This window comes from Parasteatoda tepidariorum, chromosome 3 (assembly GCF_043381705.1).
Source record: "Parasteatoda tepidariorum isolate YZ-2023 chromosome 3, CAS_Ptep_4.0, whole genome shotgun sequence".
Lineage (NCBI taxonomy): Eukaryota > Metazoa > Arthropoda > Arachnida > Araneae > Theridiidae > Parasteatoda > Parasteatoda tepidariorum.
The window spans coordinates 19,030,996-19,046,449 of record NC_092206.1 but is presented as its reverse complement, the minus strand read 5'-3'; the positions used below and the strand labels follow the sequence as shown (position 1 = coordinate 19,046,449).

At 27.2% G+C, this 15,454-nt stretch overlaps 1 protein-coding gene across 7 annotated transcripts in view; it reads left to right on the top strand.

Moving 5' to 3' along the window:
- The window catches only part of LOC107453447 (sprouty-related, EVH1 domain-containing protein 2), a 160,761-nt gene extending 146,003 nt beyond the window's left edge, over positions 1-14,758 (top strand). For 4 of the 7 annotated variants that reach the window (XM_071178395.1, XM_016070278.3, XM_016070279.4 and 1 more), the window contains 4 exons: positions 3,104-3,281; positions 5,463-5,631; positions 10,157-10,215; positions 12,707-14,758. In XM_071178395.1, coding sequence (XP_071034496.1) covers positions 3,104-3,281; positions 5,463-5,631; positions 10,157-10,215; positions 12,707-13,612 — 1,312 coding nt within the window. In that variant the 3' untranslated portion in view covers positions 13,613-14,758. The remainder of the gene's footprint in view (positions 1-3,103; positions 3,282-5,462; positions 5,632-10,156; positions 10,216-12,706) is intronic. The other 3 variants (XM_071178396.1, XM_071178394.1, XM_071178397.1) reach the window with 1 other exon arrangement.
- The last annotated feature ends 696 nt before the right edge of the window (positions 14,759-15,454 follow it).

Here is a 15,454-nt window from a genome sequence, read left to right as displayed (position 1 = left end):
ATTTTCTTGTTGGAAAACAACGGTTATAGCTCTTGGAAATGCATTGATTTGTCTCTCTGAACTGCCAGTTTTTCTAGTTTTGTTATTCATCTTAATTTTATTTTCTATTTTTGTTAACTTTGTATTTTCTTTTTCAAATCAGTTTCGTTTCTCTCATTTACGCCTGACTTGTCTAAAAAAAGTCTTCTATTTCTTAGCACATTTTAAATATTTCACCTTTATAATCTTTGAAGTTAATGAAATTTTTACTTTATATATTTCTGCCTCAGTTTCTTGGAATTATTCTTTATATTTCTATGTTTTACATTGCAACAAATTCTATTTAAGTGCTGATTACAATTGAAACGAAATATTAACAGAAATCAATACAAAATATTATTGTCCATTCTGGTTTTTTTGGCTATAGCATATCTTAAAATTAACTCTGTATAGATTATTCTTGTTTATGTTTGATGATGCTGTTCAAATTTAAAAGAGTTCATTAAATTTTAAATTTGTGTATTTTAAAAAGCATAATTTATGTATAGCTAAATTGCGAATTTATTTGTTTAGTTCAATCATTTTTCACTCACCCATTACAAAAACGATTTAAATTCTAAATATGCTTTTAATTATCTTCATTAAAATTTCATGAATAAATTGAATATTTAATAATTATGATGATTGGATATTATAAATTGGATTAAATTATTAGGATCTGGATAAGATGTGAAGAAAAAAAAGTTGAATTTCTTGTAGTGAATAAATATTTTATTGAATTATATACTGTTATATGTCTTTTCTGGTTCCTTTGTCATTTTTTGACCTGTAGCATGATTTCATGCATTTAAAATTTTTGTTTTTTGCTAGCCAAGACATGATTTAGGTGGTTTTTGACTTTGTTTTAAACTGGTTCGACACGATTTCTTGCATTACAATAATTAGAAACAGCAAATTTGATAAATTTAATCTGTCAGCAGTCTAAAGTTGTTATTTGCAAGTTTGCATCAATTAATGCCTTTGTGTCTTCATCAATTTGGACTCTCCGTGCAAAATGTAGTACATCTTTAATGTCAAAATAGCCTGTTCAAAATTTTGCAAACCAGTTTTAACACATATCAGATAGTTTTTTTTGTTTGATTAACATTTTTTCCTTTTCAATTGTAAAGTAAAATATGCCAAAAATGTTTTCATATTTGATAGAGTAGGACCACTGCAAGCAATTTCTTGCTATAACAGTTTTCAAAATCTATAATGGTTAAGTAGTTTTAAGTGTAGTTAACTTTGTCCTCTTTTCTTCCAAATGTCTCCAATTCTCCCAGTTGTTCTCCAATTATGTGCGAATTTACTTCCGAACAATCCAATAGTATTCAGGGGTCTGTCTAGGTTTTTCTGAGAGGTACCTATTTTGTGAAAATTTAGACATAATTTGTGAAAAATTAAAAATTATATTAAAAAATCAACACAAAAATATGGTAAAAATATGAATTTATCGTGTCTTAAGGGATACAAAAATAAAATTTTAAGAAAAGTATTTTGTGAAACTACCGTTTTTCCTAAAGTTGAATTTGTGAAACTACCGTTTTTCCTAAAATTGAATTTGTGAAGGTACCGCTAAACGGTACTAAATTCGGCCTGGACAGATCCCTGGTATTCTACAAAATACATGAATTGTTTGACACTCGCCTGCGAATTTCAGAAATGGAATATACCTAGTGTGTATATTTTTTACTCTCTATTTTTTTTTTTTTTTTTTCCATTACAAATCTACAAACAATTCTGTAATCAACATTTTTGTAAAGATAGTTAGTTTTGTACTATAGATTTGTCTACTTCTTAGATTTTTACAAATATCTTTGTTTTTTTTGTAGTTTATGTCAAAAGAATTTTTCAGGTTAATCAAGATTGATTTTCAACAGTTTTTTAAACAATATGAAATTTAAGTTTTAAGAAATTTGAAAGCAAATAAATGGTAATTATTAAATTACTTACCTAAAAATTACTAACCAAATAATTTTATTTTACATTTTTGAGGAAACATTCACTTAAGCTCAAAAAAATTACAAGAAATATTTTTTTTCCCCTTATTTAATGAAGCATAACTTTTTTTTAACTGTAAATTTTATGTTTCAAACTGTCTGTTTTATCGTTACAAAATAGTATATTTCATTATGTTTGTGAATGTTTATCATTCATTACCAGGTCATTACTTTTATATAACATATTCATTTCAATTCTCTTTATTCATTATTTTATTTAACAAAAAGGAGAAACTAATAAACATTCAAACAGTAAAGTGAAAATGTGTGTGACTAGCGATATTTAGAGGTTCAGAAAATTCTCAACCTAATATTTCCCCAGAAAAGTTTTTTCTACTAAAATAATCCCGCTTTTTTTCTTTCACAAAATGAAAAATATTAGTTTGATTTTACACAATTTGTTAATAAATCAACATATGTTTATCAAAATATAATGAAATTGTAATAGTTTAAAACTTAATTTAGAATTCTAACTTACAGAATTCTAACTAATGCACAAAGTGACATATAAAGTTTTTTTTTTTTTTTTTAATTTGACTAATAATTTCCCAAAGGTTGCCTGAATTTATTTCTCCTGAACATTGTTTGTTCAATCGGACGTATTCTGCAATACTGATAATATCTGTAAGTCACCGACTAGTATGCGAACCAGTAATTAAATTTCTACTCTTTAATATCTTAAGCAGATATATTTTTAAACTAATCCAGGACTAAGCTAGAAAAAAAAATTTGCTTTTGTGTTTTGGAGATGTTAATCATACTAATTCAAAATTCAACCCAATCCATTGAAAAATACTTTTAAAAAAAGTATTGTTTTTCTTTTACATTAATAACTGCTTTGATTGAGATAAACTTCTTGATTTTTCTAAAGTTGATGTGCATATTTAATAAGAAAAAGATTATAATTTCAAGGTCGTTGGGTTTTTTCCATGACCGGCCCTACTTTTTTTTCCAGACTGGCGCCTCTTGAAAAAGTGAAGGATCCCTCAACAAATCCTTTCATCCCTTTCTGATCCATTTCAGATATCTTGTTATTTAATAAATTATGATTATTTTAATAGGAATTTTTTTCTTCTTCCTTTTAGTGGGAATTACCTGGTGCGTGTGCGTGCCCAGGTTATGACCAGAGATGATTCTACAGGTGGCTGGGTACCAATGGGTGCTGGTGGGTTAAGTCATGTCTGTGTGTGCAAAGGATCTGTTTCAGGTGAAGATGATAAGCTAGAATATCTCATTTATGGCAAAAGGATAGCGGATCAATCGGTAAGTTTGAACCTATTGTTTCTTTTGACTAACTGTTGTTGGTTATGTGTTATTTTAAATGATATGTTTGAAGAAAATAAATAATTTAAAATTCATAAATTGTTGTGCTATGAGAATATCTTATTTTTTTAACATTTTAAAATTAAATGCATAGGTACTTAATCTTTAAGAATGAATTTTTATTTTTAAATGTTGAAGAAAATAATGCAATTACTGCATTACATTCATCTTTCAATATTGTTTCTGAATACATTTTTGTTTTGTGTCCTTTTGAGGTGTACCAAGCTATTGCATGGTCCACTCAGCAAGTCTTTTTTTTTTAAATTATTTAAAAAATTAGAATAAGCATTTTGAAATTAAATCATAAATAAGAGAAGGTAAGTAATTGAACTGATAAAACTCTTATTGTGGGAGTATTGTTTTAGCGATAAAAACTGAAGAGTGAACCAACTAGTCTCGGTTTCCCCTGTGTTTCTCTTACGTGATGCTAGGAATAAAAAAAAATTTCTGGGGGACTTCATTTGCAATTACTAATCATTATTTTGCGCTCAATCACTAAGCACACACTATTTTTTAATGGTGGATGCTGTGTATTTGTAATATAAATAAATAATAAAGTGTTTGTATTTGTACAAAATTATATATCTTATTGGAAACCATACATTAATGGAAAAAAGGCATTTAAGTAGTTTTTTAAACAGTATTTTGTTGTAATTGGAATTAATGGATAAATATTGGGCTTTAGTTTGTCCATGTCTCATTTATGTCTCATTGAGCCAATTAATTATTCATTGCACCACTCAAATTTCATAAGCCTGTTTTTAAAATTGTCTGGGAACTTTTGAAATCTCTCCACCCCCTTTAATCATGGTAGTACTGGTTTTTCTAAATAAATATTTGTGTCTATATTATGCATTTGTTAAAATTTATTATTGTAAAGAAAAATTACAAATTTGACAATAATTTTCTCTTTAGCTAAGAGTTTTATGAAGTTTTGTGTATGTAAATATCTTTCATCTTCATTTAAGTAATCTTACTATAATTGAGGTTTGGTTGCTAAGGTAATAAAGTTAATAATGTAAAATAATTTATTCGAAATATTAATTGCTTTAGGATTGTCATTATATTATAAAGGATACAATTCAGTTTCACTATTTCAGATTTTTTGTAAAAAAAAGTCCACTTTTGTGAAAGCATTTATTATAATTATGTTAATTTGAGCGTAAGATCCTAAATTAGTGAAAAATCTACTGATAATTTTTATGAATTTGTGTGTGTGTGGTCCTGTTTTTTTGTGTGTGTTTTTTTTAATAAATAAAATAACGAATTTAGGACATCATTCACTTTTTCTAAAGTCAAGTTTTACGAAAGGTTTGTTTTAACTATACAATTTTTGCAAAGGGTCTGTTCACTGACCCAAATTTCTACTGAAATATTCCCTGATTTTAAGTATTGTTTGAGTTTAGTGCAGATATACAATTGCAAGTTATTTTTAGCAGTTATAAAAAACAAGAAGTAGTTAAAAATTATCTGAAAAAAATCAGTCTACAACAATAACTACAAGAAATAATATGAAACTATCACAATTAACCATGAAATAATTATCAGTGGATCTTGTCCAATGAACCAATAATAATTCTATTTTGGATTTTCAATTTCAAGTTATGATCTTTGTCCAATGTTATATAGTCAGAATGTAAAATATTAAATCTAATTAGATATATCTAAACAGACCAGTAAAAATGTGTACAGATTAGCTTCGCCTTTTAGTTTCTAATCCTGTGAACCATTAATTAAAATTTCCTTATTTCCACACCTGCTTAATATTTACATTTTGTAACTCCTTTTTAACTACATTAAAAAAATTCTGTCTTCCTTTTGACTGAAAATAAGAGAAATGTGTGGTGTTTTGTGAGTTGTCCCTTCAGCCCGTTTACCCGAAGGTAAAAGTTGGCAACAACTATGCCAATTTAAAGAAATATAGATATTTCTGCCTCTTTAATAGTTAAGTCCTACTAGAGTAAATCAATTCAAGTCTAAAACTTGTGTACCAGTTTATAAGAACTCTTAATAAGTATAATTAAAAGAACTGTAACTTTGTTAAATTAATAACTTCAAATTATGTGTATAATATTATAAGCCTTCTCCAATTTTAACTATATTCTGTTTTATCTCTTTAAGGTTGTTCTAAGCTGTACGATAAAGAGGGATTTTCAATATAATAAAGTCATGCCAACTTTCCATCATTGGCGAACAGGTGATAAAAAATTCGGTCTAACCTTCCAAACTGCAGCAGATGCTCGGGCATTTGACAAAGGTGTCAGAATGGCTATTGAGGATCTATCGGATGGTAATGTTCTTTATTCAAACATGTGATTATGTATTTGATTTATGAGTTTTTATTATGATTAGAAATAGGGATGTAACGTTTATTCAGCTGCTATTCTATATTTGGCGCGTTGGCCTAATGTTCAGCTAAGTTTTTTTATTTTTTTTTTTTTTAATTTTGGAATTTTAAGCGATTAAATTAAGAATAATCTAAAATAGTATTGTTATTGTACATTATCTGATATAATTTTTGCACATATTTGTTAAGTTTTTAAAATTCAAGTGCTTGCAAATTTAAGAATAACGGAAAAGTGAAATTTTAAGAAATGAAACTAGATTACTTTATACTGCACCTATATAACATTATATTCAATAGATTAACGTATTATATCATTAGGGTAACATACTAAGCAATAATCTAAGCATACATGCAATAATCAATATTTTTGTTTTAAAAATTATGAGCATTTTTATAATAGTGTAGCATTTTAATGGAACATTTTATAATAGATTTTATACTTTTATTGTTACTTTTACCCTGTACAGTAAAACAGATAGCTGGTAACGAAAAAACTGTGATTTTTAACATTATAAGTTATATTTTAAGAAATAAAACGTTATTCTCTTATCACTTTTTTCTAAACATAATGGTAATGTGAAAAGGTTACATTGAAATTTTTTCCTTTAAATTTCTTTTCAAGATTAAGATCGCTTTTTGTTTTGGTCTCTATTACGTTTTTTATTTTTAAAAACACTTTTATCAACATTTTTATTATGACACAGCAATTAGAAGGATTTCTATTAGGTTTAGTGCTTTTCTTCCCTTTGTTTGAAAATACATACAGTTTAGTTGGAAAACTGAGATGTTCAGCTTTAAAATTTTCTTTCACGAATTAAGATTGATATTTATATATTTTCTGTTTCACTTTTGTATATAATCTTGTTTCTGTGGCATTTTTACGATAGCACAACAATTTTACTGATAGACTATATTTCTTTTAACGTTTTATGCATACTTTATCGGAAAATATTATTTTTAGCATTAAAAGTTTTTTCTTGGCAATTTTAAATAGCTGTTAGTTTTATATTTATCTTAATTATTTCTAATGGATAACTGTTATATTTTTTCTTTACCCTTCACTAATAACACAGCAGTTTTCAATAATGACCAAACTTAATTAAATATAAAGTATTTTGTTAATGCTTTTTTTTTTTAATGCTGTTATTCGGCCGCTGGATATTCAGTATTCAATCAAATTTTTAGCTGGATATTCAGTATTTGGTCAAATCACTATTCTTTACATCCCTAATTATAAATTGATTTCATGTCTTGAGTCTAAGGCTATAGATTGGACTAATTAATGTATAATGCTGTAAATGTAGGCATCAAGAATCTAAAATTATCTTATACTCCTTCCTAGTTTAATATTTTAAATGCTACTGAATAGTTCATACAAAAAAACGGTTTCTAGTTAATCTCAGAAAGTCGCATGCTTTCAAACCTATATATCTTTTAGAAGATTGCCCAAATAAAGAAGAAAAAAAATTTAAAATCTTGTGTTCTGTTTCTTTTTACCAACTTAGTTGCAGGATTGGTGCAAGTATTTCAAACTTGGAATGATTTCAGTTTTAAGCTTGTTGTTCTTTAAACTGAAAATTATTAATTTATTCATTTTCCATAGTAATTAAATATGTTTTTGTTTGAAATGTTTAACCTTGATTTTCATGAAAAATATTCCTTGTTACTGTAAAGCCATTTTTTTATTTATATTTTTTGAATGAAAAGGAATATTTCATAGGTATACTATCATACTTTCATTGAAAAAGATTTAGGTTTGACTCCATCCACCTGCAAATTTTAGCAATGAGTGTTTGCATTGGAAAAAAAAAAGTATTGTGGGAAGAAAATGATAAAATTTAAATTAAAAGATAAAACATTTTGTCATAGATAAATAACTCTATAGTTTGCTTATTTCTTTCATTTAGTGCTTAATTTGCAATGTGCTTAGTGTTCCCGTATAGTTGTTTAATTTCCTCCTCTTTCTGTTACATTTTCTGAATTGTTTCATATTTTATTCCAGGATAGTCTTTGTTTCAATAATCTTCCTTATAATTGTTGGAACATATCCGTCTCCTCTGAAATTTTGTTTTTATGTTCTTAGTAACAAAAATAGATAAAATTAAAAAAGAGCTAGGACAATATTTCAAGTACACTTTTAAAATTATTATTCGTAAACCCTATTTATTTTTGGTGTAGGAAAAAATATATTTAAAAGAAATGTACAATATAATTTTTTTTCCTTCTCTTTCTCACAATTGACATTAAGTAAGTTCGGTTCTTTTTTAAATTTCGTGAAAAAATTCTGTATTTTGAGGGGGAATTTTTTTTTTTTTTTACCCGGTTAGGTTGTTTCACCTTAAATTTTCAGGTTATTTTGGGTAGTTTGTTAAACTTAAGTGATTCAGCACCATAAATATATTATTTCTTTACTACACCTCTACATACCTTATTTATTATGAGTTTTAATGTAAAAAAATTACTGTTTCTCTTTTTCCTTATTTCAAAAATCAGTTAAGCTGTCAAAAGTCTTTTATTTCATTTGAGAGTTCTCATATTATTCAGAGCATTTTTGGTATAGCCGTATCATGTAATGCATTTTTTATTGATCAAACATTACTTTTAGCCTAACAACCAATGATGATTTTTTTTTCTAGTATTAATACTTGAATAACTAAACTATATTTTTTTAAAAAAAGGAGACTAAACTAAATTTCTTTCTCATTCATATCTCTATCTATTTCTTTTAAAAAAAGGTTTAATTAAAATTAATCTAACTCTTAAATTTCCAAATAACTACTATCACACAAAAAGTAGTTAGCAAGTCTAATAAAAATGTCACATGTAAGATTTGTGAAGATAATACACAAATATATATTTTTAATCTTAATAAATTTGATACCTGTCTTATTCATAGTCTCAATAATTTGTTATATTTGTATTACTAAAAAATGTCCCAGGGTCTAATACTTTATTGTAATATTTGTGTGATAACATAGCTGCTAACTATGCCGATTTTTTTTTCTTTAAAAAAAAATTAGATAAATATTTAATGAAATTTTAATTATTTATTAATTAATAAATATTTAATTTTTATTATTTTACTTGGTTTAAAAAATCACAATGGTATTATATAAAAAAATTTCTTTGTTCTGTAAAGATCACCAATATAGAATTTTTAAAATTTCTTAAAATAAGGAAATTTTAGTATAAAATATTTTCTAGCTAACTATGAAATATTGAATATTATTTAATTTATATATGCTATTAATAATACAGTTTTCTTCACTACTTAATTTTGGGCCAGATGTTACTACTGGATATTCATAATATCCAGCTACTGTCCTATATCCTGCCAGCTGGTTGGATACATACTGCTTGCTGTAAATCAGCTTCAGTCCTAGTATGAATAATTATAAGAGTGCTAAAGTTTGTCTTATACTGTTAGAATATAATTTTCAAGCAACTTTGCAGCTACAGAGCGTCAGGTAGCTCTTTTGTTTGTATTCCAACTCTGTCTGCAAAATTAACATTAAATTAGTTAAAATCAGATTTTCAATATTAAATAAAAGTATGATTTACACAATTTCTCTGCTTGCAATATAAAATTAACATTTTAATTAAAAGCTTAGTGATGCATATCAATTATTAGCTACTAAGCTAGCTTGTTATTAAGCATTAAAGATGATTTGATAATTGTTTAACTATGCAGTTGCATAACCACTTTATAATCAAATTATTTTTCTCTCTTCCTGCTGCCTTGATTAACATTGGTAAGTGAATTGACAGTATAAGATACTTTTTTAGAATAGTTTTTATATGTGGAGTTGCTCCTTTATTGTGCCATGAAAAGCCACTCTTACCAATCATTGAATTGTATTATTTTTCAATGATATGAAACTTATAGCAAGATAAAATTATTCTTGTATATTTATAAATCAGAATTTTCTTTTATATTCCAGAAAATCTGTATAATTTAGAGAATTTCATCTAATTCAAACCACTACTTTACTATACTGTTCCAATCTAAGCCTCTTTCTTTCATAAGCTACTCAATTCTTTTTGTTAGACAAAAATTGTTTGCAAATTGCAAAAATAATGAAATTTTGGAGGAGTTCATATTCTTTCTAGATTTCTTATACAAAATTTGTTAATTTTAATAAATCAAGAAAACCCAATGTATTCTAAGTAACACATTTGTAGCTTTGAACAATATGTATTATTCAGACTAATATTTGAATTTACCTTTTGCAAACTTGCAACTGTAAAGCATTCTTACTCAAAAAAATAAAATAAGCTTCTGTGTATTTATATATATATATTTATTTATTTACACTGTATCTTAAGATATCACAATATTCCATATTTTACCTCTTTCATTTACCTTAATTAAAAGTAACATTTAAATAAATAATTAAGTTTTAATGTAGTTAAAATAATTTTTAAAGATGGTAGAATAGTTCTGACATATTTTTATATTCTTTTCCAGGAACTGGTGATTTCCCAAATTTTAATGATTCAGATCTCGGTGATGATGATGTATTCATGGTAAGTTATGTGTATTTCTTGTTTTAAAGTACCTTTACATTTTTTACTGATTTGATTGCAAACATTAATTTTGACATGCAAACAAATAGAAAACTACAAATGGTTATCATTATAAATGACTAACAAAATATATATTGCAATAATAAATTTTCATACATATTAATATATTTATTACTAATAATAGTGATCTATAGATAATTTTTTTCTATAAAAGCGGTAGTTATGTTCATTCTTTTAGCTTTGACTAGAGTGTATTCATTTGTAGACTTTTGTTAAGCTTTGTAGCTTTTTTTTTTTCCATTCCAGTTGCAATAATTTCATGCTTCATATTTTTTTATAATATATGTTGTAGGTATCATGATATCAGGAAATTAACTATTATAATTTATGATTGAGAAGCATTTTAATAAATATTTATTCACCAATGATCTTTGACTAAAAATTTGCATGCTTAGCTGTTTTTCGTAAAAGAAGCTAATTATATTATTTATTACAAAACACATGTGACTATATAAATGTATCTGATGATAAATTAAATTTTTTTTTCTTGTGCCAGACCTTTATTTTCTTCTATGTAAAACTATGTCCAAACATTCCTTTTCAAGGAAATATGTTTAACTTCACAAAAAAATTAAAAGAAAAAAACTAATCATTAATTACCTGTGGCTCGGTTTTACAATCTGCATGTTTTAACAAAAAAGAAAAAATACTTTTCATACAGAAAAACTATATTTCAGATAGTTTTGTACATACATATATCTTAGAATAATGCATGACCTGGGCCAAGAAGGAAATTATCCAACTTAAAGCTGCATTTTCTTCTGACTGTTATTTTAATCCTGAGATCTTCAGGTTTCCATTTATTGTTTGTCAACTAACCTTCAAACAAGTTGAATTATTAATAGCTGAGTTAAGTGTGGTCCAGAGTATTTGAAAATCTTTTTTTGTTGTTGTTTTTTAGGTTTTACAATGATACCAAGTAAAACATTAAAAATACATCCAAAACAAATATTTATATTCTGAAAAAATACAATGCAATGTTTTTTGTTGTAAGTTACACATTGTATTCCTCAAATTGTAAATAGAAGACTATATACATAGTTATTAAAAAAAAAAACTGGAGTTGCTAGGGCATCCAGAAAACCATGCAGAAATTTTTGTTATTTACTGTTGAAAATCAGATTGATTTTATGATAAAATCTATGCAAATCAAATGAGCATGGCAAAAAACTGATAATATTTTTGTATAAAATCTACAGATTTTAAAAATCTATTGGTATTAATAACTGCTTAAAAAAAAAAAATTGATGAAAAACCTCATGGGTTCAAGATAAAAACGACTCAACATTGAACCAGTCTAAAGATCATATTTTGAATTGCAGATTTAAATTATCAAGGGAAAAAAAGTGTTTCCTTTAAACAATAAAAAGTAAAATTTGTATGATCCTCAGAAATCACATAAAATCTTTGCAAGCCTTACTTTGAAGTTGTACACTGATTTTTCCTTTAAAAAATATGTCATACATTATATTATAAGTTTTCAAAATGCAAATATATGATTTTTATACATGGAAGAGAAAAAAAAAATCAGAAACATGGTAGATCCTGTTTTTTGATGTCTGAAAATTTTTTAAATTCTTAAAGCCATGACAATATAGTTTAAATTTAAACAAATAAACTTCTTTTCAGGGATTTATCTAGGCCAAATTTTCTACCGCTTCTCCTATTGTTTCAAATAGGTTCTACTGTATAAAAAATTAGTAAGCTATTAATAATTAAAAATTCATACAGCATTTTTTAGTATATCCATTTCATATTTTCAGTGTTGATTGTGCTCAGGAAAAAATCCGGATTTCCAGACTTTTCGCTAAGAGTGATCCGGAAGTTTCTGGAGATCGAAGGTCGAGACATTTAAAAAAAATCATTGATCACAGAAGTTTCCGGAAATCAAATTTCCCAAGGTGGAACTTAAAAACACAGTTTATTTGTTTGTAAGGGAGAGCCAGAGAGATACTTAATAAGCTTATACTCATGATTAATATTCATTTTTTTATCAGTAAATAGTTGTTATAATCATAAACTCAAGAAAGAAAGACATATTTGTAAATTTTAATTACTTCTCCAGGTCATCATAGGTATGTGTAAAATTTTAAGTAAACTAAGAAATATTGAGAAAAAGGAAGAAAAAAAAAACCTTGTTTAAACTTCTTTTTTTTTTATAACTCAAGAAATTTTCCAGAATTTTGACTTGGGCTCACAATCACCCCTGTATTTTAATTTAGTAGCTACTTGATATAAGATATTGATAAACTCTGTTTATTTCTCAAGGAATAAGTTTTAAAGAGATTCTTCCCCTGAAATAACTTACAAAGATCGAAACGTATTTCTTGGGTGGTTTTTCTAATGTGGAAGGTTTACAGTCTTTATTTAACATGTTAGAGGATATTAATATTAAATAACTTGCTCTTACCTATCTATTTTCTTTTTGCAGACACTAGAACTTCCTATAGATTCTCGATCTTCCTCTGGGTCTAGCAGCTTTAGTGGAGGTTCTTTCAGGCCCGGTTCTGGCACACCGCTCCAGTATCCAGAGTCCGGTTCTACCACATCACCTTATGCTCATCACCATAGTTCTCATCATCACCTTCATCGCATGAACTTCATTAGATCTCCACGTTTTCCTAGTGGTGTTAATCCTTCTGGTAACAATAACATTGGGGGATATGTTATGGACCCTACTCGCAGGTTAGAAGATGCATGGACAAAGGATGCATCAAGAGACTCTAGAAAAGATTATTTAGACAGTGATAAAATTGAAATGAGCTCAGATCTCAATTCCTATGTGCAGCTATCTCGTGACAAAGGTGGTCGGACTGATCATGATTACTCTTATCCCATAATGGACAGCTATAAAGCTGGCAACAGAGACACAATTAGTAGTTTAAAGAAGCCGCATCATTTTGATACCTTCAGTTGCCAACCTGCTCCGAGACTCCCGGTAAAAGCCAAGAAAAAGGACTGGAGGAAAGATGGCCGTAAAAATCTGACGATGGCGAGGGCGCAGTGTCGCCATTGCCTGGAGATGTATTCAGAGGAGGACAATCATCGGGGTAGCTGTGAATATGCTCCTGATCCAGTCTTGGCTTGCATTAGTGGGGCTTCTTGCATTTCCTGTGCGCAGTGTATGTTATATCACTGTATGTCTGACAGTGAGGGGGACTTTAACCAACATCCGTGTTCGTGTGACACTTCAGACGGACATTGCCCTAAACGCTGGACTGCCCTCACCCTGCTTTCAATATTTGTGCCCTGTCTCTGGTGCTATCTGCCCTTTCGTGCTTGTCATAAGTGTGGAGTTAGGTGTGGTGTTTGTGGGGGCAGGCATGACCCTGCCTGATTAATCTGACAAAAATGACACTAGGAGAAACAAAAATTTTAAAGTATCTGAATTAATTTGCACTTTTTACAAAAAAAAGGAGAGCATTATTTTCAAATGCTAAGAGAAAGTTTTGTTATATGTTGCCATGTTTTAAATGTGATCTATGTATGTCTTGCAAATTTGAGTGTTCACATGCTATGATGAAAGAATGTTGAGGTTGGAAATATATAATTGGAGTCAGGGTTTAAAGAGCTTGTATATATTTTAAAAAAAGAAAACATGCAGTAATGAAAAAATGTTATTTTAAAAAAGCATATGTTTCATAATACATTTCTCTTTAATATATATTTAAAAATTTTATCATACTAAAAATATTGTTGTAAATATGTCTGTTTCAAAGAGTTTTGTGTTGCGAAATTTGGCTGAATATTTATATTTTACTTCAACAAATACCACAGAAAATCAAAATCGTTGCTGGTTGTTATAATTTTTAGAGAAGACCCATTCATTACATGTATACTTAAAAATTATATAATTCTGTCACTATTTATATGCTAAGAAATATAGAATTATCATATTTTTTTATGTTGTTCTATGAAACTAGCTTTTAATTTCTTTCAAAATTTGTTATTTAAAGAATTCAAACTGAGACAAAGTCTATGTTACCAGAGAATTTGAAATATTTGTCCCCATCTGAAGCTAGTCACTTTTTATACTATAGTTTACAAATGTAGCACACTTGTATGTTTTTTAGTCCATATGAGGGTTTAATGATCTGTTGTTAATTTTTCAGCAGGCCAGCCAGGTGAATTTCAAATCTGCTATTGTTGAAAAGCCATTGATTTGGACATTTTTTGTTGTTGTTGTGTTATGCTCATGTTATGTCTACATCATTTTATAGTTTATGTGTATTATAACAATTTTTACATCGGAATTTAAGCTGTGTATGATTTGTAACTAGCAATTAAATTATGATTTTATATATTTATATTTTTCATTCATTAAATACAGTTTAAACTTTTTCTCATTAATTTTTTCCCAGTGCAACTAATTAACAAATATTTCCTTGTAATTTGTTGTAAAAAAAAAAATAAGAAAACTATTTTTTTCTGACATTGCTTCATGAGTAGTCTTCCTAATAAATTGAAGTTCTTTAAGTATAAATTTTATTCTTTATCAATTTGTTCACTTGAACTATTTCTATACACAAACTACATATGCATTTATTTTAACCTAATACCTTGAAGAGTTGAAAATCCGAAAAAAGGGAGAGATAATGGTCCTAATTTTCTATGAAAATTGCAAGCCATTGGTAAGAAGATTAACAGTATGGCAATTAAACAACTCAAAGTTTTTATCAAATGAAATATTTTATGAATTCTGTTATTATCCTATTTCATTGTGAAATGAGATGTCATGCTAAATCAATATCACATTTCTCATCCATAAAATTATGAAAAATATTTTTTATAAAATGTTCATTATTCTTAAAAAGAAAAAGTAGAAGAAAAAAAAAATCATCACCTTGAATTTAAAATATTAAGATTTCACCTCCAGGAAATTGCCAAGCATACGTGGACTCAGCATTACAAATAACTAACTTGTAATAATGCTAACTTAAACCCATTATATCTTTTTAGTTTTCTGAAAGAAATATTGAGAAACATATAATTATATTCAGGGTTGGCAAGATTTTGCCTCAGGTGGAAAAAACCATGGTAAATACCGGCAAAAACAGGTTTTTGCCAAGCAAATAGGCAAAAACCTATATTTTCCAAGATGAGAGGACAAAAACACATTTTTGATACAAAATTATTCCTAAAATTGAAATATATACTATGAATATAAATAATTACAAAA